We start from the raw sequence: 27,708 nt of genomic DNA, 5'->3' as shown, positions 1-27,708 counted from the left end.
ACTTGCTAAAGTTTTTATAATCAATAAATCGTCTCAGCCTCTTCTGGTTCCAGCTTCTCAAATGTGAAGATTAGCTAACTTTGTGTTTAATGTCATTATAAATTGAATTATATTGGATATTTGGACTTTTGGCTGACCACAAGACATTTGAAGATATCATCTTGCACTATGGGAACCTTTCATGGAAACGCTATGGTATTTTCTCACAAATTTTGACTGACTAAATTTATCAACACAACCATCAACAAATTAATTGATTATAAAAATAACTGCAACAGTTGCATTCCAAGGAAAATGTTCATAATATCACATGCTGAGCTATTACCATCCCTCTGTTCACCTAGTCACTCAGGAAAAGTAGGAATTCAGAATTTATTGTCGTCTACTTCTTCTCATTCGTCGCCAAATACCGAAGCAGTTTTCACTTATGACGTACAGACGATGTCCAGAGAATTAGTTCCGGACATTGTCCAGAGTTGCCCTTTCACGAGGGCAGTACACAAAGGGAGATGTGCTTTCAACCACTGTTTGGTCTAGGTGACGGGTTGTACCTGGGGTGTGCAGTAGAATTAACACGCCCACTCGCTCTGACTGTGAAGTCTCCAGACAATGGCATGCTCTATTCACACATGGGCTCAATTGGACATTACACAGACTTTATAATAGGGAGCTAGCAGGGTAAAGTCCGTTTAACGTCTGGTTCAACTCATTCAGACGATTGCATTCGCACATTACGCCTGCGGGTGATGTCTAGAAAAGTTCAGGGTTGCAATTCAGGTGCGTGAAAGCAGCTCTTATCGCTTAAGAGCTACTAAAACGAATTTCACTGCAACAGCATATTTGTCATGAGTTAAGTCATGGTTCTTCATGACATCATCGGTTCCAAAGTTTCCAGGTTAAATCTGCTTCCACTTTTCAAAACGGCGCCAACAGGTGAAAGCCACAGGTTCCTGATTGGCCGTGTTCCTGCATGGCTGTATTGGATGTCATGCCTGGTGGCACTAAGTGACAATGTAGTGGTGACACTGACAGCACAAGTGAAGCCTGAGACTGATGACAAGCACAGACACTCCACACAGAGCCATGTTGTTCCCGTTGGCCTGACCGGGCCTGGGAACTCGACGCCGGCTCTCCCCACGGCCCCGGCCCTCACACAACACAACAACATCGCAGGAGCACAGACGACTGCCGCCCTGTTAACACTCTCACTGTGGACCCTGTCAGGAAATTAACACCAAAATCCTTCTCATGGATATTCCTAAGAGGAGTGGGAACTTGAGATAGATCATGCAAAGATCTAAAGTTGCAATGAAAAGACAATGCTACTGTGAGTATAAAGAACATTTTGATGGCCTGGATTAGACCTGAGGCCCAGTTAATGAGGACCCAGCATTAGCCAAACTTTGACGTCTTGGTGTCATAGACCATATGACAGTAAAAGCTCAAGACCACAAATGAAATTCATCTTATTTTAAATGTTGAAGAACTGAAAACATTATAAAATATTTGCCTGACGATAAAACAAGACTAAATGAGTCATTAATCTATAAAAAATACCACAAGATAGTATAAAATGGCCTCTGTCCAACCAACAGTCCAAAACAAGAAGGGATTCAGTTTATAACTTTATAAAACCAAGTACAGTGGTCAATTTTCTCACCAGGAAAGCAAGAACTAGAGAGTCTTTGTCATTTTTGCTTGTAAAATACAAGCACTTGTTAAAATTGATCAATTATCGATTCTGTGGCTCAATCAACTTGTCATTTCAGCTCTAAAAACAAGTTGTTGGTGTATAGGAAAGCAGCAGCTGAAACATTGAAATTACTTGGTACCTCAGTCGAAACATGATGCAACAACAGCAAAAGTTATGATCACGACACCAAAAGAAGTCTGACCTCACGTTAAAACCTTTGTTTGATTCCCATAAAAGTGCCCTAATGAAGAAGAAACATCCAAACCTCCACGAGTTTATCCATAGCTATGTTTTAATTTGTCATTCCTGTTTGGTGGTACAAGGAGCACTTTCAAAAATTATGTATAACATTATCTACATTTCCAACACATGACCTCGCGCTATTGAATGGCTGATCACACACTGAAAAGAATTCCATGTGCTCCAGCCTGCATTCTAATCCACATACAGTGCATCTGCTTTGGCTCTGATGGGGAATTAACATACAGGATATTTGTCACTCTCATTCTTAACTTCCAGACTAAGGGGACAACACCTTAAGCTTTTCTAATAAAAGAAAGTTAGATGAAAAAAGGCACCATTAGGCTGATTAGGGCTAAATTTGATCTGACACCCCTTGAGCTGTATCGCTAAGATCAACACTGTCGGCCATAAAAAAAGCAAATGTTCTCATCACATACCATCCAACACCCACACTAACACACATTAAAAAGCAAATAAGCAGCACTGTAGGACATCTGTCCTTGTCTCATATTCACATCTGCAAACACACAAAAACACACACACGCAAAAACTTAATGAACATCTTACCTGTGAATAGTCAAAGTCAGAGAGAGGTGCTATGCTTTTGATGTATTCGATTCTGAATTGGTCCTCTGGGTTGGCTAGCGGGACAGGGGGTATTAAAGTGCTCATCGCAGACACTATAGTCTACAAAGCAGAAGTTGTGGGAGAAAAAAAAACAAACATTAAGCAGGATGGAAAAAAATCTAATCGTAAGCCTGTGTAATAATCAGTGAAATGGGATTGCACTGGGATTCAGTGTAACATCACTCACCACTATGGCATCCTTCACGTTTTTCCGAATATCTTGGATTTTCTGTTTCTTTTCTCTGCATTATTGGGGGACAGAGCAGACGTGTGAGGCAGCAGTCACCAAAAACATAAAACCATATCAGAAAACAAGACATTTTCAATCAGGGCGGTTATGGGTAAGACAGGGGTTACACAGAATGCTACTACATGTATACATACAGCTCAGGTGTCTAGGCTGGGAATACGTGCCAGTAGAAGATGGGGTAACCTCGAAATGTAAGATGGGGTTGATTAAAACTAAAAGTAAGGGGATGTGGAGATGTAGTTGAGATGTTTCTTGATTTTTGTATCTTAAAACTGCAGGATATTGTCTCCTATCTATAATCCAGCCTCCCATTCATAAACACTTCATGAGGAGGATTTTCATGCAAAGTTACAGGACTCCGACATGTGCTGGGCCTGTTTAAAATAGACCACTGGTAAGATCAATGCCATGCAAGGCCTAGCAGCAAAACAAATCATCAATAGGCCCGTGTCGATCACAACCTTTCACCCTCTCACATGAAACAGGAAACAGTGAATTAATTGGCATCTGAGATCCTCGCATATGTATGATAAAGTGTACATGTGCACGGAAAGAAGGAGGAGGAGGAGGAGGAGGAAGAGAAAAGAGAGGGAGAAAGCAGATATTAGCTGCTTTGCATTGGGATACTGGGCCCAACAGGCGCTGCAGTGCCTGGGGAAAATCCAATTCACTGGGGGGGGGGGGGGGCTGAGCTCCGGCCCCGGCAGTGTTGTGCATTAGCAAAAGGGGGGGTACATGGAGGAGAATAAGCGGCTGGTGTGACATGCAGGAGCGGGGTGATGTTGCACTCACTCCGCGTTGAAGCCGTTGACGTGTAGGATCCTCATCTGCTTCACAATGGTGCTTTTTCCGGACTCTCCCGCACCTTCGAAAAAAAAAAAAAAAACAGACCCAGAGAGAGAGAGAGAGAGAAAACCATGAAATATCACGTAGACATGCTGGTAAACACAAACACCCTCTCCGGTACCATGTTGGCTTTCTTTTTTTTTTTTGGAGGGGGGGGGTAGATGGTGCTGCTGGTGCTGGTGGTGGTGGAGGAGGAGGAGGGGGGAGATGAAGCCAGTTAATTGCAGGCTCCGGTGGAGCCTCGCTTCCATCAATATCCACCCCCATGACATATTATTGCAAGCGCTGTCAAACGGGGCTACGTGTTCGGTAAACGAAAGGGATTAGCTAACATTTCCCCACAGCTAACCAGCCTTACCCAGTAACAGGAGCCTGTGTGTGGCTTTGTACGCTTGTCTTTCCTTCTGCAGCTGCTTCTCTATCTTTTTATTCGCCTCTCGTTGAGCCTTTTCGTCGATGCGTTGATCTTCAGTCTTGCTGTTGCCCAAACAACCCATCTTCCGTCGCCCTAACCCTTCCTTGTGGAATCGTAACACAAAAAAAAAAAAAAAAAAAAAAAAGAAAAGAAAGAAGAAGAAGAAGAAAAAAAAAAAAAACGTATGTACGTAGAAAAATAACACCAGGGCTGATGTGTGTGTGTTGGGGGGGGGGGGGGGGGGGGTTCGGAGGCGACACGGGAGGGAGGCTACGGCTAAAAAAAAATAAAATAAAATATATATATATATAAAAAAAGGGGGGGAAGGAAAATCTCTGCGAGGCTTCTCCGTCGGAGGGAGGAAGACGTTCCCCCGTTACAATTCCGCTTCAGCCGCAGCCAACCGTCATCCACACCGCCTGCTAGTCTGCTCACCGCCGGGGAAAGGACGACACTCGGTTCAGCGGCGAAACGGCCCCCCGGTAAAACATGCGGACACACGACGAGGGACGAGACAGGGTTCTTCGGTTTCTGGGAATCCGGTCAACTGCTCCCGTCGCGTCTCCGGCCCCTCGCTTCTCTCGCTCCGTATTTTTTGTTCTATCGGTGTTTCTGTCGCTTTAACTCAGCACTGCCTCTCGCTGTGGCACCAGGAAGTAGCCGCGGACCGTGGAGGAGGAGGAGGAAGAGGAGGAAGAGGAGGAGGAACACACACACATACACACACACACACACACCTCCGTTCAATTCTGAAATTAACCACCAGCATCAAGTATTTTATAAATGGAGGCAGAGGAGTCATCAGACTGATTAACAGTAATGGTGGAAACCTTCTTCTTCTTCTCAGTCAGAGAGGAGGCCCTGACCCAAACTGGCAACCCATTTACAGTGTGTGTGTGTGTGTGTGTGTGTGTGTGTGTGTGTGTGTGTGTGTGTGTGTGTGTGTGTGTGTGTGTGGTACTGTTATGTCTTTAGGATGGTTTTCCTCAGACACTAAAAGTATACAAGTATATAAGGATTATAAATATAACATACTTATATTTATACTACTACTACTAGGCCCTGACCCAAACTGGCAACCCATTTACAATGTGTGTGTGTGTGTGTGTGTGTGTGTGTACTGTTATGTCTTTAGAATGGTTTTCCTCAGACACTTAAAGTATACAAGTATATAAGGATTATAAATATAACATACTTATAGTTTAAATATAATATACTTATATTTATACTACTACTAGGCCCTGACCCAAACTGGCAACCCATTTGCAGTGTGTGTGTATGTGCTGTTTTGTCTTTAGGATAGTTTTCCTCAGACACTAAAAGTATACAAGTATATAAGGATTATAAATATAATATAGTTATATTTATACTACTACTAGGCCCTGACCCAAACTGGCAACCTATTTACAGTGTGTTTAGTGTGAGTGTGTTTAGTGTGAGTGTGTTTAGTGTGAGTGTGAGTGTGTTTAGTGTGTGTGTGTGTGTGTGTGTGTGTGTGTGTGTGTGTGTGTGTGTGTGTGTGTGTGTGTGTGTGTGCGTACGCACTATGCTTTACCTATGTCTGTGGTTATTCCCCTTAAATAAATGTCAATCATTTTAATCAATAAACAATAAAACATAAAAAGTTCTGTTTTCTAAATGTTGGTCTTTAGGATGGCTTCCCTCAGATCCTAGAAGTACACAGGCATATAAGAAGTATAAATATGAGTATAAACAAAAGTATATGGATAAGTAAAAACAGGATATACTTAATATTAAACTTTATACAACTACTAGGCCCTGACCCAAACTTAGACCCCATTTACAGTGTGTTAAGTGTGGGTGGGTGCGCATTAGCTTTTACCCTGATAAGTCTGATAATCATCATTCATAGTTTTCCTCAAATCCTTAAAGTATACAGAGTGTGTTTATTGAGGGTGAGTGTGTTTGCTCTGGGGCTTTTCCTATCTCACTGGATATTACACAAAATAAACTGGCAACCATCATTCTAATCCTGAGCAGAGGTGGAAAAAAGTTTTCTGATATTTCACATAAAGTATTCTAATAAAATAAAAAGTTCTGCATTAGAATTTTTAATGTCTATATGATAGATGTCCTCAGATCCTAGAAGTATAAAAGTGCATACGTAGCATAAAGTATGAATATAAACACATCAGTGCTTGAGTAAATGTACTACTAGCTACTGGACATTACATCACTGTGTGTTATTATACATATTATATTTTGTGATTATTATTGATGAGGAACTCAAAGGTAAACACACAACAAGTTATAAATAAAAATACAAATTCACCTTAGTATCAAAAGTAAAAGTAACCTTTATGCAGAACGCTACACTGCAGTAATGTGTAAATTTTCTTATAGATTGTAAAAAAGTTAGAAGTCATTTTAATATACGTCTTAATATACTGTGGAGTATATTACAAATTCTCCCATGGGGATTAATTGAGACTTATGTACACCTGTTATAATCTGTTTGTTGAGAATGTTTTGTACTATGAGTAACTACTTACTTGGGTAATGAAATACATGCAGAGGAGTAAAATGTACTAGTGGAGAAGGATTATAAAGAAGCAACAAGATGTTCAAATTTGTATTTAAGTAGTTGTATAACTATTCTTGGTTACTTTGCACCACTGACTATAAATAAAAGCATTTTAATGTTAAAGGAGATCGATCAGGAAAAACTGAATGGACTTGTAATGATGATTTCTTTTTATACTGCAGTATTTTTGCTTTTCTCCATTCTGAATACTTCCTCCACCTCTTAGTGGTTGAAAGTTACTCAGTACATTTACTCATTTACTTCTCTTAAAAGGTGCAATCTTTCAGTTTTCTCTGTTGCCAAATGTATTTAATAGCCAGAGTGGTGGTGGTGGTCGGCGGCCAAGAGCCTTGGCCATCATTGCCTTTAAAAAACAAGAGGTCATAATATGTAGCGCTTCCTCTGGACGCTACAGTGACGCTAACCTTAACCCGAAACCTTAACCTGACAAAGCTCAGCCGGGCCTGGGCTAGCTAGTTAGCACGCTAACCTTGGTGGAAGCAGTGTGAGTAAAACAGAAGCAAAACAAGAATGAACATTAGTGTTTTCCAGAGACAAGCTCTTGGCAAGTCCAGGAAGGAAGTTTGATGCAAATTAGTATCAAACTAACATTTCAGTAGGTACGGCAAAAACATACACACAGCACCTCTAACCCTGGAAGTCATATGAGTGTTATTTTCATGAGTGAACTGCTGTTAGCATCCACGCCTGTTGCCTGGGGCATCAGTAACATGTGTTTAACATGCGTTGTATGGAATAAGTCGAGACACCGAGTCCATAGAGGGAAGGCCATATCCTGTTTTGCAGAAATTCAGCATCTCTTGCAAGGGATCAGCTGACCTTCAATAATTTGTTAAACTGTTATCTGTGCACCCAAGGACGGGGCTAGGTGGATAGCTGAGGCGTGACTGAAAGAATAAATACTGTGTGCTTTCTTTGTTTCTCATCTCAGTCTATTACTCTGCACTGAGATCCATATGTATGTGTCACGTATTGGTCAAACACTTGGACATATTGAACCATAGCTCTGTTGATAGGTTGTATCTGTAAGCTTTCTCAGCTGATTTATGTTTTTTTTTTTAATCTTGTGTTGGTTCGTTTACAAGACAGGTCATTATAATACAGCGTCTGAGCAGCGCTACGTTTACAGGGCACAGTCGATGCTTCTGTGACGAGACGGGATGGCCAGGATCGGGCTGTCTGGTTAGCGTGCTGACTTCAGCAAAACGATAGTTATCATTGGGGTTGTTTTCCACTGCTGAGGACAGCTGAGGGAGTAAACAGAATGAAGTTTGATGCTGAAGTCGGAACGTTTGATCTAGTTTGGTAAGTAAACACCTGTTAATGGTAACATTGGCTGTGGAGCAATATGTACATATAGTCCCTTTAAAGGGGAGTGAGGGGGGGGGTCACAGACCAAAAGGGTAGGAAGCTATTACGTATGTAGACTTTGCATCCTGCAAATCCACAATTAAAGTGGTTTAGATTCAATTCATTATCAGCCCAGAGCCACAAAAATCTGATCTATAACTGCAGCCTGTGTTTTTATATTGTATTATGAATTCATTTGGACTTTGTGCACTCCACATGATATGAGATTGTGTCTGTGTTTTCATTTGACGTTCATTTATGTGTGTTTAGTGTCTGTCTATGTAACTTCTGTGTTTCTAAGACTATATGTTGTATGCTTTCTTTAAATCTTACAATCAACCTGCCAGGGACTGTCAAAGTCACCTCGATGACTTAATCTGGCACATCTGCATGTTGGACTGAAGTACACATGTTGATTAATGTAAATTGTCCCATTTGAAAAAACAGCCTTAAAACATGTCCTATTCTAGAATAACAAAACAGATATTATCAAAAATATCATGTTCATAATGCACATTATAACAATTGACACACAAATGAGCATAGTAAGCTTTATACAGTATGTCGTCTTACTTTAATATTGTAGTGGTGCCATAGGAAATTAAGTTTGATAAGGAGTCATCACTACACCAATAGAATATTATATTAATACCTTTGGATCAAATATAAAGAATGTTTGTCATCATAAGGTTTAAAACTGTCTCATATATATTTAACTTCTGCAAATTGTAAATCATGTTGAACAATTCTGTGAACACGATGCAGGCCCACTTTGTTGACTATGCAAGAATTTCCCCAGCCCAAACAATTAAGTTCAGTAAATTCTCCTCCTTTTTTATCACAAACAAGTACATCCTCACTGTATGTTTGAGAAATACTTTGAGGTAGAACTTTGTAAAAAACCGAGCAGGTACCTGTCGTCTACGTTAACTACAGTCTGCCAGTGAGAGTTATGGTTATGACATTTGGGAGGAAACAGAACAACTGTCACTGTTGTGAGTGTTGTCTGACATTTATGTTTAGCTTGCTTTGGTTTCCTCTCAACCAGAACAGAGTGGGGTATGTATTTTTGTTAAGGGTATGACTTATCACTGTCCGCAGCACTTTACATTTACACTACCATTGCAAAACATTGCTGCTATACTCTGCCGGTACACGTGCATGTGTGAGTTTGCTAACTTGCAATACTACCCTGTTGCATTCAGGAAAGTAAAAAACAATAGTCACGGACATACTGTACACTCATAGATCACTCAGTAGCATTCAACAGCCATGGATGAGTATTTATGTAACATACAACAAGGAGGGCACTGTTTTTGTGTCCTTTATGCAAACAAAATGCAAATAGTTTTCGTGAGTGTGACAAAGTTGTGCAGCATGCAAATCAAGACAGGAACCCTCACTTCACCTGTGGCAGTGTGAAAACAGCGACACCACCACAACCCCACCCTAACAGACACAGATCCTTTCTCACCACTTCACACAGCAAGGTCACAAATAAAGAGCCTGGCCCACACCATCCTCTAGTGGTCAGAGGAGGCACTGTACAAAAGCTGACAGTTTTCCATGAGTGTCACAGAACCAGGTGTAGTCGCACAAATGATCTTTAGTGTGATATGTATATTTAGCCGTGGCTTCCCCTTAACTAGACTAGAAGGGTGTGTGTGTGTGCGTGCTTGTTATACCACTCAACAGCTAAATTACATCTACAGCCTCCCTCCAGTCAAAATACATCCTGATTATTATTACTTCACCTGGATGTTTTAGATTTTTGAGTTAAAAACAGTTTTCATCTGCTGAAAGTTTCTCTTTGTGCTCACCTTAAATCAGAGTTCAAGACGTTTACATATGAGCCACATTTTGTCGCATATACAATTAGTTTGGACATAACTTATCGTCCAAAATGTAGCTTGGGATACGTGGGACAGTTTTGCATACACTGAAAATGTAATTTAAAGTATAACTACAATTTTTCTGTGTAATAATAGCAATAGAAATATTACCTAATGAATTCCTCTGTCAGTATGTGTTCTGGATTTCGGATCCTTTTATTAAACAAATACAGCAATGAAACCATCTAAAAATACTTTACTCTACAGGCAAATTCTGGTTTCAAAGTCTGACAAAGATATTTATAGTATTTTCAGACCTGTACTGCAAAACGACAACTGCACTGCAAGAGTCTGAGGTTTGATTTCCTCACTCTGGAAGTTTACTCATAAGAAAGTAAATTTGCATTTTGTAAATAAAACAGAGACTGCATTATTACTGACGTTAAATAAATGTATTAAATATATTTAAATACCTTATCTTTCTGGCATGAAAAAGATTATGACTTCCAGTGAACTGTCACAGTAAATCTAAGAATATCTGACACTGAAAGAGTTATTTTCTAACATATAAATCTCCCACACTTATTTACTGACCCTGACTGTAATTGAAGCACGTACTGTAAAAACAGGGCACACGTCCAAGTGATATCCAGATAAAATTAGCCTCCTTGAAATTTTTTCTGAGGCCGGAAAGAACTTTACAGCCGTCTCTTTAGGGACAGAGGCTCTTGATAAAGCAGAATTATAAAGTAGAGAGAAAAAAAAGGAGACCGTAGTCCAATGTCCTTCTCATGCCGTGCATTTGACTCGGATTTAGCTGATTGTAGTATGGAGAACATTCACACTGCCGCCCTGCTATCAGGATCATAAACGGGACAATAACTCATGCTCCTGCACCATCGGTTGGTTATTACACTGACTGGGAACTCTGGTGTAGTTTGTGGCAAAGTTCAGCAAAGTCAAGTCAATGATAAAACCCATTTAGACAGATGCAAAGTTCACCCGACTCCACTTGTATTTAAAGGAGGGAGGGAGGGGGGGGGGTTCCTCCACGGTACTTCAGTGGATGAGTAAGCTTTTCCAAAATATGTTTTCCCATGCAGGAGAGTGGCTAAAACACAAAAGACTCGACAAGACACGACAATCTGTGACTTCCAACAGCCAAGTTCTTGGCCAATCTATAATTCCACTAATCATTTCTGTGCAAAGCACTTGCAGCTTGTTGTTCGGGCTCATGGCGGGTGATATGGCTGCGATGTGAAACAGCCAGTTAAAGACATCTAGGAAAGCAGTAACAGATATTATCATCACGCTGCACAGAATCTGATCCAAGAGACCTAACAATAAAGTGACTTCCTTTCCAAGAAATAATAGGAACTCGCCTTCCAGTTCCCATCCCTGTATTCATGCACTAAAATATAAAGTCTATGGGAACTCTATTAAAAGAAGTTTGAGACTTTCTGAATTGTCCTCTGGTCAGAGAGGTTTAATAGTGACTTTGTTAATGTACTACACCTACAAAATGTTCCAGTGACTCAGTGATTCATGACTTGATTAGTGGAAACTTTCTGATATCTTGCATGACTTCAAAACTATATCACGTGGCAGAAAATACTCATCACAATGTCATAGATCACAAAGTGTCGTCCTTTAAATTGCTAATTCTTGCTAACATTTGAAAAGCTGGGAATACAAAATGTTTCTTGAAGTAATAGAAGCTCCTGCACGCCAGAAAAGGAAGATCAGAAACTCTGACTAATAAAGAAACAGGCATGTATGCTTAAAAAACGACTTGAAACTAATGAAATATTGTCTAAATAGTTTGTGCAGTTCGACCGATGGATTACTTGTCTGACAAACTCCTCACAAATATAATCCACTAATCAAGCCACTTTCCAGTCAGCAGGTTCACTGCACCAATAAAGAAATGAAGTAGATCAGGTGATATGTGTACAGGGCTGTAACAGTCACTTAATAACTATAGTTTTAACCGATCAACTCATCAAGAAATCCTTTAATTGTCATTTCTTCAACTGACCAAACCTTACAACTGAAAAGCAAGAAATCTTGTGAAAGGTGTTTGAGTTCTGCAGAACCTTTCCACAAAGCTGTAACTATGTCTTAGATGATCAATTGTCAGCAAGTGTCACACGACAAATACAAAAGCTTTAAAAAGCTATAAATATGAGTACAAGTGAACGGCTCCGGCTCTAAACGAACATGGCAGCTTGTCCAGGATGAATGTGAAAATGAAAAGTTCCTCATGGCTATCATTATTCAACTAAATACCCGCAGCAAATACAAACAGATAAAGTGACCCAGATTAGAGAGCATACGTTGCCTTGAAATGTAACACTATTTGAAAGGTGTCCACTTTCAGAGGAACACAAACCACCTCAGTCCTCTGGCATGCAACAGGAGTCCGACTGGAGACCTGGAGAGTATAAAGTCCCGAAGGCCTCTTAAGAGAAACCAAAAGTGGCCTGTGGCTCGTGCTGAGGCTCCTGGGTGGCAACAGTGACAGATACTGTAGCTGCCAAAAATAATTGTGACCCTGTAGCGGTGAAGAAAGTCGCCCAAACCCCATATTAACATGCTGAACTCACTGTGACACAGGTCACACATGCTGTATAGTTTTCAGCACTGGCTCATGGAAGAATGTATGACACTTCCCCGTGTGACTTCATTAGGATGAGCCATTTCTTCCTGTGTGTAATTACTGAGGGCTGTTTACTCAGGAAATTAAACTGATGGCCATTTATTATATAGAGTAGCAAAGCACTGTGTTGTTTACGGTAAAGCAGAAACATGCTGAAGTGGAATTACGAGCCACTGAACTGAGAGTGGTTGTTTTTGTTGTAAATGTACAGACATTTAAATGTTGTTTTCCTCATTAGTGTCTCTGGGACGAGTATGTTTCTGATCAGGAAATATAACCGTAGCATAGCAGCTAAAAGCAACTGAAAGCAACTGCTTGTCCTTTGAGGGTCGCAGGAGGACAGGTCACCAGTCTATCACTCGGCTGAAACTCTGAGATTAAAAAGTTCTTAGCTCACATCTATCTCTTTGAACAGTGGGTGGAAGTCGGAGTACACAGATGAAAACCCTCCAGGTAAGAGAAGAACATGCAAACTCCAGAAAAGCTCCAGCATTACCGCCCGTTTCTATTCCTTAAACTTTATATTCTACTGTTGAACCTCCTAAACAACTCTCTTATATACTACACAATACTGATACAAAATACTATTCCCTACATTTGTTTCATAAGAACTTATGTGCACTATTCACTTTAATCAATCTGTGATTTTTCTTTTGTTTGTCCTTGGACAGATGTCATACTACACCACAGGGCACTGCACTATACTATATTCGATCCCCAGGTGTGAAATTTTGGATATACTATCTTAAACTATACTCGTCTGTACTATGATGAAGGATGTTTTTCCATTTGTTGTCTCAAAAAGTACACTTTACTGTACAATACAATACATTTTCAGAGTAACGTGACCTAATACCTAAAAGATAAGTGGTCTCTACATATTTGTCTATACTAAAGCGTACTAAACTGTAATCTTCAATGCACTATACAACACTTTACTACACTAGACTACAGGTCTGTATGCTACAGTAAATTCTACTCAACTAAACTTTATAACTTGCTGAAAATAACTTACTTTAAATGTGCCACAATACGTTTCTTCCTGTTGCTAGTGGACAGATGGACACATGACCAACAGGTCAGATCAATATGAGGACTGTGACTACTCAGAGTAAAAAAAGATAAGTTGTCTCTGTCTTTCTATACAGACACTGGACTCCACTTTACTTTACTACAGGACTCTACACTCTACTAGGACAATACAGATGGATTTATTTGAAATGACTTCATGCAGATGTGTTGATTCAAACAAGAGACACACTTACAGTAAACTGTGCTATCAACTAAAGCCAAATGAAGGACACCATATATAAGAATATACAGTATTCTTACAAGCTAAATGGTCCTGTACTACATCATAGCTCTACTATACTGCAAAAATGACACAATGGGGGTATTTTCTATTTACTACACCATGTTGTACTACAGGAGTACTTCACCAGACTAGTATTTATGGTAGTGGTAAACATGGCCCTGTGGCCTGGAGCTAACCGGCCTCAGTGAACCAGTGTAACCTGGAGCTCAGTGACAGTCTCTACATTAAAGCCGAGTACACGAGGAGGCTGGCGGGACATCAGGCCACAGTCTGAACGTCCATCTTCATCATGTGTCCCCGGCAGCCGCAGGGGGTGAGTCTCCACAGCTCAGCCGACAGATGTGGCACCAGGCCTCGGCACAGTGTGTGGAGGAGGCCGGTGCGTTCAGGTTTCTAACACACAACACAACAACAACAGAGAGGGACCTACCGAGCAGCAGCAGCCGATGAGTCCGTTTGTACTCCCGCTTCAGCTCCTTCAGCTCCTGGTCAATATTCTTACTGACTTTCTTCGCATCCTTCTCGGCCTCCTTGTCCTCCACCAATTTGTCCCAGTTTTTCTGCTTTTGTGCGCTTGTCTTTTGCAGAAGCTGCAAGCGTCGGCCACGGTCCTTCCCCGTCCCCTTACCGCCGCCTCCTCCACCGCTACCACCGCCTCCGTTTTGTATGAGCACACCGTCGGTGCCGGTGTCTCCACGGCGGTGCTCCCCGGCCGGGAGCCTGGCAGGGTCCCCGGGGCGCACCGGGCCGCCGCCGGCGCGCAGCGACGAAGTCTCCCCGCATCCCCCGGTGTCCTCTGGGCGAGCTCCCCCTGCGCGGGTCGGCACGGCGGCGTCCGGAGGCTGGTCCGAGTCCGAGGTGGCGTTGGAGATAGAGCCGCTCAGGTCCCCGAAGAGCCGGGGACGCAAGCTGTAGCACAGCCCCATGTTGAAACCAATATGTGTCTGTGAATGGGATTTCTCATAAATTAAAATATCCACAAAAATCGCAGTGGCGCCGCCAGCCCTAACGAGCCATCGTCACATTGGAGCTCCAGCGGTGCGAGTCAAGTCCGGATCTGAGGCGAAAACGTGAATGAATTATGCTCCGACATTTGCTATATGTCATCTTGCATTTTCCCCCGTCAGCCTCCGCTCCGTGGTTAGTGGATCACCTGATCCTTTAGTGGACACTGCGGGTCCACCTTACCGTAAGTAACCAAAAGCACAACCTTGGAGGAAAAACGCGTCGATCCGCTGCGCAGACAGTCAACAATCCTCCTGCACAGCTGTTAGGTGCAATGCGCGGCTCGTCATCTTACTACACTTTGGCCATTTCCAGAAAGGCTGCTCCGGATTTTCATTCCTGCGTGTTTAAAGCCTCCTGCTGCTCCGTGGTGAGTCTGTATCTGAGCCTCGAAAACCGAAGAGAATAAAAAAAACAAAAAAAATCTGATTTAAGCTTTAAACACAATTTTTTGTTAATTCACACAGAGATTAATAAAAAAAACAATAATAGCATTAAGTACTAATCCTTAATCCTTATGTAATGTCTCTTTGACTCAGTTTTAGCATAAATTCGTTCATATCAGCCTGTTTTTTATTATTATTGTTCTTATCATCGTGAAATTTTATAAATTCCGGTGAGTAAGATTTAGCTGAAAGGATCACTGGATATAAAATAATCCTCGTGTGTTTCCTTTTTCTAAATTGTATGAATTGTTGTTTTCTTTACCGTTGAATGTTCCCTTTATATTTAAATACTTCCTGTTTACATTGGGAGTGGGTCCTCTCTATGGAGGCAGCCATGTTTGTTTTACAGGAGCCCAGACTGGACAAACTAAACCTTTTGAGTTTATTTCCACAGCTGAAGTTCACCACAGGTTCTCAGTCGTGTTTTGCAACTTCTCCACTAGATGTCACTACATTCTACACACTGAACCTTTAAGTGATTTCATAATATTGTGGATCACTTTTTTAGAATCTAAAAGTTCCCAACACGTGGGTTAAATATGAAACATACCGTCACACAGTCTGATGTATAAAAACATTCAGACATTCATCAGTCTTCTCCCCTGGGCTTCACCAGTGATTCAACACCATTATGTTATCGTCCAACTGTGGATCATCTTGATTCAAATGTTATATAACCAGGCTCCTGTGAGAAATGTATAGTTAATCAAAGGTCAGGAGAAAAAAACTGGGATTCTAAAGGTCACAGGGGCTGAAGACACAGTCAGATGCAGAGATGGAAATGAACCACTAGATGGCACAGTTATCAAACACATGTAAACAGATTTGAGAGTCAGGGGCCTTCACAGTATCTCAGCTGTTTACTTATGCAACAACAGACACGGATTAAAACGTCTGGTGGTTTTGATTCCCTCTAATATTTATATCAAACTAATGGAAGTCGTGATGGTTTTGAATGATTCTCACTGTTTTATTACAGTACATACATGATAGTAACCTAGATAACTGCACATATGAGCTCCAAGTGTGAAATATTAATAAGTATAAATATTATTCAATCCCACAGTCCTGTGTTATAGATCGGCACTATGTCAGAGTGCAATTTAAAAAACCTTATCATATTTATATACATTTTGTTTTAAGTTGCGCACACTTGTGGATGTTTCTAATATAAAACAGCTGATTTCAGCTCAGTGGGGTATTCCAGTTATCTGGTCATGTCCAATGCTAAAGTATAAAGTTCTATATTGATTTATATGTATATCTTTATTTCCTTTTCTTTCTTTCTCTCTACAAAATTCTGTAAAACATTCAGGTGAAAGTTCATCCTCAACAGTGACAAAACAATCCCATCACAAGACTCCATTATTGGCTTTTCTGGGGCTTTTTTTTTGTATCACATGATTTTGCTGATGTACTTTGCTGATTAACTGCATGATAAACTTTAATCTTTGTCTCTGAACACTTCATGGAGTTCCTTGAGTCTGAAAGTTCCTTCTCAACCTAGGAAACAAAGGTTTGATATGTTGAGAAAAGTTGAATGGACCTAATTCTTTAAATTCATCAAATTAAAAAAAAGGAAATGAAAGTTTCTATATGATGTCATTTGGAATCTCCATATTTTTGAAGATTATGTGATATAATTCCCAGAGCAACCAGGCAACTAAATGTAAAATATGATTATTCTTATCACAAAAAATATAAATATGACACATTCTCATATAATTTCCTTGTAAAATCTCACGTCTACTATTCCTATTATCACATCATTTATATATAAAATATCCATAATCAAATTTTTACTGTAAATGATTTTTAATTTAAAATAGTAAAGTGTATTGAACACATTGTACATCATACATAATTCAGCAGGAAGTAGATTATGATTTATTGTCATTTTATTTTGGAAGTCTCTGCGTTGCCAAGGACCCAGGAAGCCGTCCCTGGCAACGGAGGGAGCTGAGAGCATCGGTGTGTGTTAACATCAACAGCTCGGTTTTATCTCCTGTGGTAGGTCCTGTGCTTCATTCTTACTTATATCATATGTTAGACTCATTAATTAGTAAAACTGTCTGTTTAGTCCTTTGGTTGAATTCTATGTCTGTACAGTCGTAAAGTAAAAACATGATAGAATAAATGTGAATGATAGACATTGGTCAACATTATTCTCATTATTGAACGATAACATCAGTATTTACTGGTTTTCTTTGTTTTCCATGATAATATATTGAATATGTCGTCTACTGCTTTGACATTTTGGAGTCTCAGAAATTGTCATGGATAATTTTCACTCTCTTCTACACTTGTGATAGTTTGCCTCATCTGACCCGAAGTCTTGCGTCAGTTCTAAATACTCTGGCCCTAATTACTTCAAGTCTAGCCAAGGTGTACTTTCCACTCCTGTCCGCTGCAAAATGTAGGTTAACAGAAAAGAAGTAGATAAAGTAGCTGAGCTAGAAGAATGAAACCTGGGTTGACCACACAGGAGAAGAGTCTTCCAAATGGCAGTTTATTGGGGATATGCTATGGAATGCAATACAAAACAAAAAACGAGTACTTGAACATACTCTGGGCCAACAAATATATTGAAGGTGTATCTCAGAAACACGTGAGTACAGATCAGTTTAAATACTTCTAACACCTTTCAGGATCACCGTCTCACTTCTATGTGACCAGTGTTGGACCAAAGCAGACAAACCCCTCTGCTCTTGGATCAAACTCCTCAAAATATTCTCGGTTTTTCAAAACACAAAAATGCACGCTCCTGTTTTTCTGACTCAGTCTGCAGCTTCTCCTCTGCGTCAGCTTCCTGGCACACATTCTTAAGCTTGTGTTAACTTTAATCCACTTCCCCCTTTTCCAGTGCAGCGCCCTTCCTCTGTCCGTGAAGGCTTAGCTTACAGCTCAGGACAGGTGGGACACCGTGCAACAGGCAGGATTGTCTCAGCGTCAACTTTCCACTCTCCCTCCCCAGGTGAGACGTCTCCATCTTCTGCAGAGGGAAGGCCGAAGGATGGATGCTGGTGTTCTTCAAGGCCTGTGAGTGAGCTTGCAGTGGCCGGAGGAGAGAGCACAGCAGAGGGCAGATAAGTCGTTGATCTGTGACTGGATGCTGCCGTGCTCACAATGACGGACTGCAGGACTGTGTGGGACGGTCAAGGCTCCTCGTTGCAGGAGAGGCTGGGCTCTCTGTGGACCATGAACCGCTACACCACTCTGAAGCAGCTGGGGGACGGCACATATGGCACCGTGCTCCTGGGAAAGAGCAACGACTCCGGGGAGCTGGTGGCGATTAAGAGGCGAGTCTGGCTCCGACAGACAGCAGAGACACACTGGGAGGTTTTGTGTCCCAGTGTTGAGATGATTAAACTCTGAGCGGCTGCTGCAAGGAGCTCAAACGTGTTGTCACTTGTCACTTGGCACACATGTAGGACAGAGACGATCTTCAAGGCTTTTGTCTTTGTTTGCATCTCGTTTAAAGGAAATAAACTATTGAAATGATATTTAAATATTTAAAAAATCACACATGCAGTGTTTTAGTAATTTTTCTCACTTGTCTAAGCAGTATATGTCATGTTGAGCTTTTTAAGAATCTCTCTTTGGTGAGAAATTAATAATGAATGTTTTACGAGGCTCCAACAGGCACTGTTTGTAAATGTAAGGTTACAGTGTAAACTGATACGGGTGATGACAGTGAATGGAGTGAAAGTGCACTGTGTTGCTCTTAGAGTTTGGGGAGGGTATAATGAAAATAAGGCGACAAAGTGAGTTTATTTAAGATTATATTTTGCACCTATATTCACTGTGTTTTGATTTTATATTAGAATAAACCCATATCAATAAAAACAGTTATTTTAAATACTGACAACTGAAGAAACTAGTCTCTAAACCAGTACTAGTTACTACCACAGTCAGAGAACATGGTAAAGACACACTCTGACTGTATTCAAATATTCGCAATAGCATGATGACAATATCTTCTTTCTCAACAGGATGAAGAGGAAGTTTTATTCATGGGACGAGTGTTTGAATCTGAGAGAAGTGAAGGTGAGATTCATCATTATTCATGGTCATGATACATTTTATTTTGAAATATAGGACAACAACGTCCCTTGTAATTATACTGTGAAATCAGAAACATCACCAACTCAGCTACTTTTTTATGATCATATTAAAACATAAGTAATTATTTTCTGATCCATTCATCTTCAATTACATATATACAGTAATACATAATTCAATATTCAAGAAAAATCTGCTCATAATTAAAGTAAAACGTATGTTCAATTGTTGTTGGGGGTTTTTCTGTTCAAGCTGAATGAAAGAGCTGATTTCAGACACGACAGCCTTTTTGGACATTTTACATAATTACTGAGAAGATGAGGTGATGTTTAAAGTGTCTATGATATTAAACGTGTCTCATAAATACTTTGTGTTATCAGTCTCTGAAGAAGCTGAACCATGCTAACGTGGTGAAACTGAAGGAAGTCATCAGAGAAAGCGACCACCTCTACTTTGTCTTTGAGTACATGAAAGAAAACCTCTATCAGCTCATGAAAGAGCGGTGAGAACACGTCGCACATGTTACGTGTGCATTTACACCTTCATTGAGTCATGTGAGTTATTTCGGTGATATAATCCTGCCGTGTGGGTTTCATTAGCGTCGGGAATGTGAGAATTATTTGGGTCAGCTTGAGTCATAATGTGTCAGTCTTTGTTTTTGCAGAAACAAGTTGTTCCCTGAGTCAGTCGTCAGAAACATGACATTTCAGATATTACAGGGACTGTCCGTTGTTCACAAACATGGTAGGTGACTTCAGCGAGGCCTTTCAGTACAGACGTGTGAAAATATCTCTTCTTTAAAGAGTTGTGTTGAAAAGCTGTCCGCTGTGTCTCCATGCACAGAATGAATGGACTAAACAGAAAACAACATATCCAAACATCTCTCAAAAGTGACTCACTTCTCCTGTGTGCTCCTGTGAGAGGAACAAGCCAACAGTGTTTTTAGTGCATGTGGGTGTTGATGATATTTCAATAAGGCTTGATTGTTTGCATAGTGTATATTTTCTTTATCCTCTTTCCTTCTTTCTGTCTCTCGTCTTTTCCCACTTTGCTGCTGCCAGGGAAGATAAGATGTTTTCTGAAAATGAGATAAGGAACATTCTGTTCCAAGTGTTGTCTGGTTTAGCATTTGTGCATAAACACGGTAAGAGACTCCTCCCGTCTTTCTCTTTTCCTTAAACACTGAAAAACTCTGATACACTTAATGAATTCTGTTGCAGTATAAATTGTAGTGGTTGTTCTAGTCGTGGAAGTTTTATTTGACTGACTTGTGTTTTTCAGGGTATTTCCATCGTGATATGAAGCCGGAGAATTTGCTCTGCATGGGTCCAGAGCTGGTTAAGATTGCAGACTTTGGACTAGCAAGGGAAATCCGCTCCCAGCCGCCTTACACTGATTATGTGTCCACGAGATGGTGAGACTGTTTTTGAAATTGTGTTTGTATCCATATAATTCATGTAGATTAAAAAAATTACAATACACAAACTGAGGTGGACGTTTGATCTGAATCTAACGTCTGACTCACCGTGACTCCGGCTGTAGAATCAATTAGACTAGAAGATTAAAGATTTAAACAACCAGGGGATGTAATTGATGCTGACAAGGGAGAGGTACAGTAAATCCACTCGGGGGACAGGCAGGAAAACAGACAGACCAGACAGTGGATAATCAATGTTGTCATTATTTTGGCTCGTTAAGCTGATTTCCTCTATTTATCCTACATAATAGCATTAATCTGCTACCTCCAATACTCACAATGTCAATGTTAATCTTCCTGACAATAACACAGTAGAATATGTCTTATCTGTTGATTGTTCACCTCTGGTCGGACAGAAATTACAAATTCTTTCATGCATTCAGTAAAAATGTGTGTTTTTGTTTTTTAATAGTTGATTCAACCAAATTACAAATAAAACCCAACACATCATGTAGTTCTTTATAGTAGAGCAATGATAGCAGAATAGTTCTATATAAAACATCTGGATTATCCAAAGTATCCAAAGTGCTGTTATATTTTTATGTCATATTCTAAATGTTGTGAGAACACAGAAAGATCAGAGACATTAAACCCTGGGAAAATAAGAATAACACTATCTGCAGGGAGAGATAAGACACAAACATCTATAATGTATAAAATAAAATAAAGTGAATGATCCTTGAAATGTAGTGAACTGACAAATACAAAGTTATGAAAAGTTCAATTACACTTGAACGTAATGTTCCATAAAAATCTCTCTGTGTGGTTCTTCCAGGTATCGGGCCCCAGAAGTTCTGCTCAAGTCCAACTCCTACAGCTCACCCATCGACATCTGGGCCGTGGGCTGCATCATGGCGGAGCTGTACACCCTCGGACCTCTGTTCCCCGGCAACAGCGAGGTGGACGAGATCTTCAAGATCTGTCAGGTGCTGGGAACGCTGAGGAAGGTGAGCCCCTTTACATTTTCTAAAGGAAATGTTTACTGTGATTGTGTGTTTGATATTGTCACGCATCCATGTGGACTGACAAACTCACAGACGATCTACCTGTCGTCTCGTCCCGCTCCTCCTCTCGACAGTCGGACTGGCCTGACGGCTACAACCTGGCCTCCTCGATGAACTTCCGCTTCCCGAAGTGTATCCCCACCAGCCTCAGAGCCCTGGTCCCCAACGCCAGCGACGAGGCGATCACGCTGATGAAAGACATGTTGAGGTGGGATCCAGAGAAAAGACCAAGTGCTGCTCAGGTACATCTAAACCTCATGTTTTAACATAGGTTAGTTTAATAATCTCAATCTTGAGCTTGAACATTCGCTAAAAAGTTTTAACTTTAACTATTACTTTGCCATTTGTGCACCAGGCTCTGCGGTATCCATACTTCCATGTCGGCCAGGCACTTGGAGCTCCTCTGAAGTTCTCAGAGCAGCACAAGGCCCGGACGAAGATTTCCGAGGCGGCTACAGAACCAAAGCCTCTGTCCCTCTGTGAGACGGACCTGGAGCCCAGCGAGCAGAGGAAGACCCAGGTGGAGCTAAAGTCCTCCAGGCTACCTCTACACCAGCCTCTACAGGAGATCCCTCTTCCTCAGGACAACACAGATCCAACGTCACAACAAGCTACAGCGGGGCAGCAGCAGCAGCAGCAGCCGCTCAGCCTGGTGAAGAACCAGCAACCAGTGAGATGGAACACAAACATCTTTCAGGCCTTTTAGAAATGTTTTCCCACCTGATGTGTTCACATCAAAGCTCAGCATGATCATCTCAGGAGAATGAAACTAGTTTTAGATTTTGTTTTCTCAGGAGAATTGTCACAGATTTTGACTTTACAGTTTTGGTAACACATTAATCCTCTACAGCAGCGAGGGCCGGCTGCTGGAGCTGAGAACATCGTGTCTGGAGTCAGGACCGGACGTAGACGATGGGGTCAAACATCGTTCAAGCGAGTCGACAGCTGGGACGACGGTGACGACACAGGCGCTGGAGGTTCCATCTCCAAAAAACCCACCATAAGCTCTCTGAAAGAGAGGACGCTCAATGGACACGGCTGTCGGTGAGAGAACTTTTTCTTGAGAAGTGTCGTCATCATTACTTTTGACAAATTACAATAATACCTTTTTCTTTTCTAGATTTCCGGAGTCAAAGAACAACACAGTAGCTAAGTTATCGAGCGGCAGCGGGCTCAAGAGAACGGACTCCACCTCCTCATCTGCCAAGCAGCACTACCTCCGCCAGTCCAGGTATCTGCCAGGTGAGAAATAAAAGAATCCTCTGCACCGACACTTTTCAAATGGAAACAATTTACAAACAACTTTATAACTCCAGCGATGTCCGTACTCTTCATATCAGAGCTGAATCTAAACAGCGTGTGTCAAAGTCTCATCAGATTTAAAGTTTTACTTAGGATCAGGCATTGTGAGTTTATTGTGAGTTATCTTTTTCAGGCATTAATCCAAAAAGCAACTCCTCAGGACGAAGCCAGGTGACCGGCAGGAACCTGTGGGACAACTCGTGTCCTACCAGAGGACGGGCCCTGGAATTCCATCTTAATAAAGGTATTAAATCATAAATCCAACTAGAATTAATATCTCAGTTATGGGTTTGTTGGGAATTATGATGTAACATTTAAAGCGACCTTTGACCTTTTGTTTTGTCACCTTAACGTTTAAACCTACGAACTCCGAAATCTACTCAGTTCATCTTCGTGTCCAATTTAACGTCAGTGCTGTGTGATGTGATTTCTCAGATAAGCAGCTTCTGAAGGAAAAGAACCTGGAGGAAGTTGATCTTTCCAAAGGTATCACTCAAATTCACTATGCAAGAGACAGTGGCAGAAAACAACTAAGTCCCAAGTACTTGAATTTTACTTTGGGTATTTATATCTTTGTTACTGTTTTAATCTGGTACATTTAGTCTGAAATTTACATTGCAAATTATGATTTTACAAAAATAAAGCATAATCAGGTTGTAAAATGTACACATATATTTTATTTTGTAATTAATATTAGTCGGTTTTAATGGGTTTTGTGAGTAATTTGTCCCTGATTGCATTTGAAACATCAATCTCAACTTATTCTGTTTGAATAAAGGATGAATAATCTTTTTTAAGAATAAATCAAATTAGTTCCCCTTTAGCCAGCAGCAACATTTAAAGCTTTTAAAAACCACATTTAAATATCAATCTATTGGCTTCATCCTGTGAGAGTAGTGATGTATTTCTAAATAAATAACTTTTATCCGCTGTTGTTTTGGAAGGATTTGGAATGATTCTTTTAATTGAATGTTTCAAACTGTAGAGTAGTAAGAGTTCTTCTGAATAGTATTACTTCTTCTACTGGAAATGTCCTATGTGTGTATTTTGAAAACGTTGATGCTGATATAATCTTCAGTAGAGTTAATATGAGCAACAAGAAAAATGTGGAGGACGTCGTCAGTGATGGATTTCATTGTATTTTCCAGACTCGTTAATGAGCAACAACCAAACCAAGACAAATAAATCAGCTGCTCAGAAGAGTGAAGCGGCAGCAGCTCGACTGAAGAACACGCCGATCGAAGGCGACTCTGCAAGTGAGTCACAACAGAGACGCCACCTCTCCAGTCAGGGTCAGACAGAGCTGGATTGGTTCAGTGTGGTTTGGTATCATTCAGGCGTCGTGACCACGTAACCATGACGTCCCCGGCTCATTTCTGGCCTGAAATCACTGCCATGTGTTTATTTTCTCTTATTCTTGGTTTAATGTTGTTTTTAAAAAACCTTTGACTTTCTCTTCCTACATACTGTTAAAAAAGCGCCCCCTGCAGGTGGAAAGGAATCAGTATTTTCCTTCTGTCTGTTTTCAATCAACCTAATCTGAAGCCTTTTGAAAACCGTAGGTGATTTTTGTTAAATTAACCTTATTTCTCTTTGTGAATCGTCTAGTTGATCTCTCCTCAACTGCTGATCTGAGAACTGATTCCAAAACCAGAATGTGTAAGAACAAGATCTCTTCAAATAAACTGGCCCCCTCAAATGAAGGTAAAGACAAAACGATCTGCATTACGATCATAAGAGATGCAGCTTCACGTAGCTTTTTAGCGTCTAAACAACACTTTTCATTTCAGAGTATGAAAGGTGGAGGAGCAGATCTGTGAATCCTCACATCTCTGGATCCAGCAGCGGCTCTGCGGCGAACAAAAGCTCCTCACGGGGCACAAACAACCAGCCGGTGCACGGACGAGTCGACTGGGCCGCCAAGTACGGAGGCCACCGGTAGCTCCAGTGACTCCCACTGCACTTTCACCAAACAGACGCCCGATGAGACACGAGCAGAGTAGTTATTTTTGTATTGATGTGAATGAATGTTTTATTTTGAAGGAGTGAAAAAGTGCAGATATAGAGTATATTTTCTTATAAAAGTACACAGATAGGTTTAAACACAATTAGCTTTGAGGGTTTATGTACAATGGAGCAAAGATAATCTTTCTCATTCCTTTTCTCCAACAATTGTTTTTACAGAGGACAGAGGGGAATGCATGTTTTGTACACAGAAAATATACATTGAAGTATGTTCAGGATTCGTGAGGCCTGTTCAGCATCGCAGTTATGATCCTCACCAGCATCAGTCCGCTGAAAGGAGATGAAAACATTAAACCAGGGCTGAGTGAGAATTGACGCCTTGTGGTTGTATGTCTGCACCAACCACAGCAGCTCCAGACTCATCACGTCACTGAAATCTGACCAATTCAATTTTGAGTCAAGGTCACAACTGGTCCAAATTTTGAGAAATTCCCTGAAGGCAGATTTGAGATTTCATTTTCAAGAGAACATAAACATGTTTTCTGAGGCCTCCATAACCTTTGACCTTTCACCACCCGGGTCCAATTAGTGAATCATTGAGTCTATGTGAAGATTTGTGCCAAATTTGAAATTATTCTCTCGAGGCATTTTTATGATAAAGTGTTCACGTCAAGACAATGTCAAGAAAACAAGACGTCATTGAGATTTTGTGTTTACAAGGTTGGGGCAGGCGGGTGGACGAACAAAGAGGCATGAAAAAGATTCAAGTCATTTCAAGCAGCATTCTACGATCTTCATGTTGTGAATATAGTTCATTATCATTAACAGTCAGGATGTATTTAAAATGTGACTGATGGTGTTTTACCTTAATAAAGTCATTAAACCTGCCGGCATGAACTTCCAGGAGTTGATGAATCTCAGTCCCATCACCACAGTCAGAGTTCCTGAGGTGCCTGTGTTTCATCAGACGGTTGTTAGTGTTTGTGAACGCTGCACTCGGACTGTCGCAGATTAACAAACTAAACGTGCTCACCCAGTGACAGCCAGACATTCTTTGGATTTTGAGATGCCAGATAAGCACCGACCGCGGCCAACAGGCCAAACAGGAGCCCTGCAGCCAGAGAGGTGACGCTGCCTGAGGAGCAAACACACAACTCTTAGCCTTCATTTTAAAATGAAGTGTTGAGTTTAGATCCATTCACTCTTTTTTATTAACCCTCAACTTTTACTTTGGAATCCGACCATCTACATTGAACACACATTTATCAGTTTATTAGGAACACTAGTGTATCATTGAACAGCTCTGCTAAATATTCTACCTCAGTGTCGCTGTGTTCAGTTTGAGTTTCCAAGTTATTTTAATTTGTAATGTTACAGGTTATTTAAAGTGAAGTGATTCATGTTACTGTGTTTCTCTCCTACCTGCTTTCACAAAACCAATGATTCCTCCCGCTGACACCAGAACAGCATAGCTGAACCCGATCCAGTCCAGAGCCATGACCACAACCAGAAGCAAAACCAGATCTAGAACTTGAACCAGAATCAGATCTAGAACTTGAATCAGAACTATAATCCTATCTAGAAATAGGACCAGAATTAGGTATAGAACCAGAAGAAGAATCAGTTCTAGAACTAGAACTTGAGCCACAACTACAATTAGATCTAGAACTTGAACCAGAATCAGATCTAGAACTAGAACCAGAACGATAATTAGATCTAGAACTTGAACCAGAATCAGATGTAGAACTAGAACCAGAATTATGATTAGATCTAGAACTAGGACCAGAATCAGATCTAGAACTGTATCTAGAACCAGAACTAGAATCTGATCCAGTACTTGATCCAGATTATTAGTGTTACAGGAGTGAAACGTCAACACTTCACGTCTGTTGAGTTTAAAACGAAGAAGTCCAGAACATTTGTCAAAGGTTTCATCGATAAACAATAATCTGAAGAGACAACATTTCACTTCACCTCCTTTTCTCCAAACTTCCCGAACAATTACACTTCCGGAGTCATACGGGAGAACTTCAAAATAAAGGTATGCTCCACAGGATACACAATGCAGTATTTTTTGTAGATATTTTTCAGCAAGAGAAAATTGTACATAAAACACACATGCACACAAAATGTGTATTTTTTCTCATTTAGCACACCTTGTTTGATTGCTAATTTCTGATTCATTCAATACAAAATTGTTTTTTTCTTCTTTCTTTTAATATTATTATATAATATAATATTTTAACTAAAATGTATTTGCAATGAGACAGTTTTCACAAAATGGATGTAATGTATCTCCAACACCTGCTCTCCTGGTCTTCCAGCTGACTAACCAGCTCTAAAAAGGTGTGGGGGGACTTGAGCAATGTCAAACAGCAATAAGGTAAAACAGATTAAATAGTGTGAAACAAATGTTCACTATTTATTTTATTCTCCTGCTCTCATCAATAACTTGATGCCCAATTATTTTCTGTTTGTTATTGATTTTATTTGGTGCCTGTCAGTCGGGATAAAAACTGAAAATACACAACTAAGATTATTGGAATCAGTAACTGAGAAAGAGAAAGACAGATGAACCTGAACACAATATACTGCAAATACAAGGTCGGGGCATGATGCAGAGTATCTGCTCTTCACTTGGGTGAGGACAC

General features: G+C 40.6%; 3 protein-coding genes and 1 long non-coding RNA gene across 10 annotated transcripts in view; 1 reads left to right on the top strand and 3 right to left on the bottom strand.

Annotated features, from left to right (window-relative positions):
• The window catches only part of gnal (guanine nucleotide binding protein (G protein), alpha activating activity polypeptide, olfactory type), a 43,674-nt gene extending 28,729 nt beyond the window's left edge, over positions 1 to 14,945 (bottom strand). The window contains exons 1-4 of one of the 2 annotated variants that reach the window (XM_020112580.2): positions 14,227 to 14,945; positions 3,606 to 3,678; positions 2,751 to 2,805; positions 2,504 to 2,623 (exon numbers count right to left, since the gene is read on the bottom strand). In XM_020112580.2, the coding sequence (XP_019968139.1) occupies positions 2,504 to 2,623; positions 2,751 to 2,805; positions 3,606 to 3,678; positions 14,227 to 14,722 (744 nt within the window). In that variant the 5' untranslated portion in view covers positions 14,723 to 14,945. Of the gene's footprint in view, positions 1 to 2,503; positions 2,624 to 2,750; positions 2,806 to 3,605; positions 3,679 to 4,017; positions 4,712 to 14,226 lie in introns of those variants that run through there. The other variant, XM_020112588.2, reaches the window with a different exon arrangement.
• A 2,212-nt stretch (positions 14,946 to 17,157) lies between these two features.
• On the top strand, positions 17,158 to 25,950 carry LOC109646799 (serine/threonine-protein kinase MAK-like). 5 transcript variants are annotated; one of them, XM_069510588.1, is made up of 16 exons: positions 17,158 to 17,257; positions 18,222 to 18,546; positions 19,240 to 19,294; positions 19,690 to 19,811; positions 20,371 to 20,453; positions 20,591 to 20,723; positions 21,562 to 21,733; positions 21,865 to 22,032; positions 22,146 to 22,460; positions 22,644 to 22,834; positions 22,911 to 23,032; positions 23,226 to 23,336; positions 23,528 to 23,578; positions 24,241 to 24,348; positions 24,701 to 24,796; positions 24,883 to 25,950. In XM_069510588.1, exons 2-16 carry the CDS (start codon positions 18,374 to 18,376, stop codon positions 25,032 to 25,034), a joined length of 2,052 nt encoding a protein of 683 aa, XP_069366689.1. In that variant the 5' UTR covers positions 17,158 to 17,257; positions 18,222 to 18,373; the 3' UTR covers positions 25,035 to 25,950. The 5 variants fall into 5 exon arrangements, with proteins under 5 accessions (XP_069366689.1, XP_069366688.1, XP_069366691.1 ...); XM_069510587.1 differs by having other exon boundaries at positions 22,641 to 22,834; XM_069510590.1 differs by lacking the exon at positions 20,371 to 20,453 and adding an exon at positions 19,974 to 20,053 and having other exon boundaries at positions 22,641 to 22,834.
• LOC138405029 (uncharacterized) lies at positions 21,182 to 21,971 on the bottom strand. Its single transcript, XR_011238679.1, has 2 exons — positions 21,833 to 21,971; positions 21,182 to 21,752 (listed from the first exon to the last, which is right to left on the bottom strand). It is a non-coding gene; the product is annotated as an uncharacterized lncRNA (long non-coding RNA).
• Positions 25,099 to 27,082, bottom strand: LOC109646828 (transmembrane protein 14C-like). 2 transcript variants are annotated; one of them, XM_020112599.2, is made up of 5 exons: positions 27,032 to 27,082; positions 26,480 to 26,587; positions 26,091 to 26,192; positions 25,923 to 26,010; positions 25,099 to 25,387 (listed from the first exon to the last, which is right to left on the bottom strand). In XM_020112599.2, the coding sequence occupies exons 2-5, from the start codon at positions 26,553 to 26,555 to the stop codon at positions 25,330 to 25,332; spliced, it is 324 nt and encodes a 107-aa protein (XP_019968158.1). In that variant the 5' UTR covers positions 26,556 to 26,587; positions 27,032 to 27,082; the 3' UTR covers positions 25,099 to 25,329. The 2 variants fall into 2 exon arrangements, with proteins under 2 accessions (XP_019968158.1, XP_069366703.1); XM_069510602.1 differs by having other exon boundaries at positions 26,480 to 26,581; positions 27,032 to 27,075.
• Between the last annotated feature and the right edge of the window lie 626 nt (positions 27,083 to 27,708).

The sequence above is a fragment of the Paralichthys olivaceus genome, chromosome 16 (genome assembly GCF_024713975.1).
Source record: "Paralichthys olivaceus isolate ysfri-2021 chromosome 16, ASM2471397v2, whole genome shotgun sequence".
In the NCBI taxonomy this organism is placed as follows: domain Eukaryota; kingdom Metazoa; phylum Chordata; class Actinopteri; order Pleuronectiformes; family Paralichthyidae; genus Paralichthys; species Paralichthys olivaceus.
Note: the sequence above shows the minus strand (reverse complement) of the source record. Positions and strands in the feature narration are given on the sequence as shown.

Bases quoted from the DNA above. Each gene is read 5' to 3' on its own strand.
- LOC109646799 (XM_069510587.1), top strand. From the start codon at position 18,374: ATGACGGACTGCAGGACTGTGTGGGACGGTCAAGGCTCCTCGTTGCAG. The intron at 22,033-22,145 runs GTACATCTAAAC...TTTGTGCACCAG, and splicing joins AAAGACCAAGTGCTGCTCAG to GCTCTGCGGTATCCATACTT. The intron at 23,033-23,225 runs GTGAGAAATAAA...TATCTTTTTCAG, and splicing joins CCAGTCCAGGTATCTGCCAG to GCATTAATCCAAAAAGCAAC.
- LOC109646828 (XM_020112599.2), bottom strand. From the start codon at position 26,555: ATGGCTCTGGACTGGATCGGGTTCAGCTATGCTGTTCTGGTGTCAGCG. The intron at 26,011-26,090 runs GTGAGCACGTTT...GATGAAACACAG, and splicing joins GAATGTCTGGCTGTCACTGG to GCACCTCAGGAACTCTGACT. The intron at 25,388-25,922 runs GTAAAACACCAT...ATCTCCTTTCAG, and splicing joins GGTTTAATGACTTTATTAAG to CGGACTGATGCTGGTGAGGA.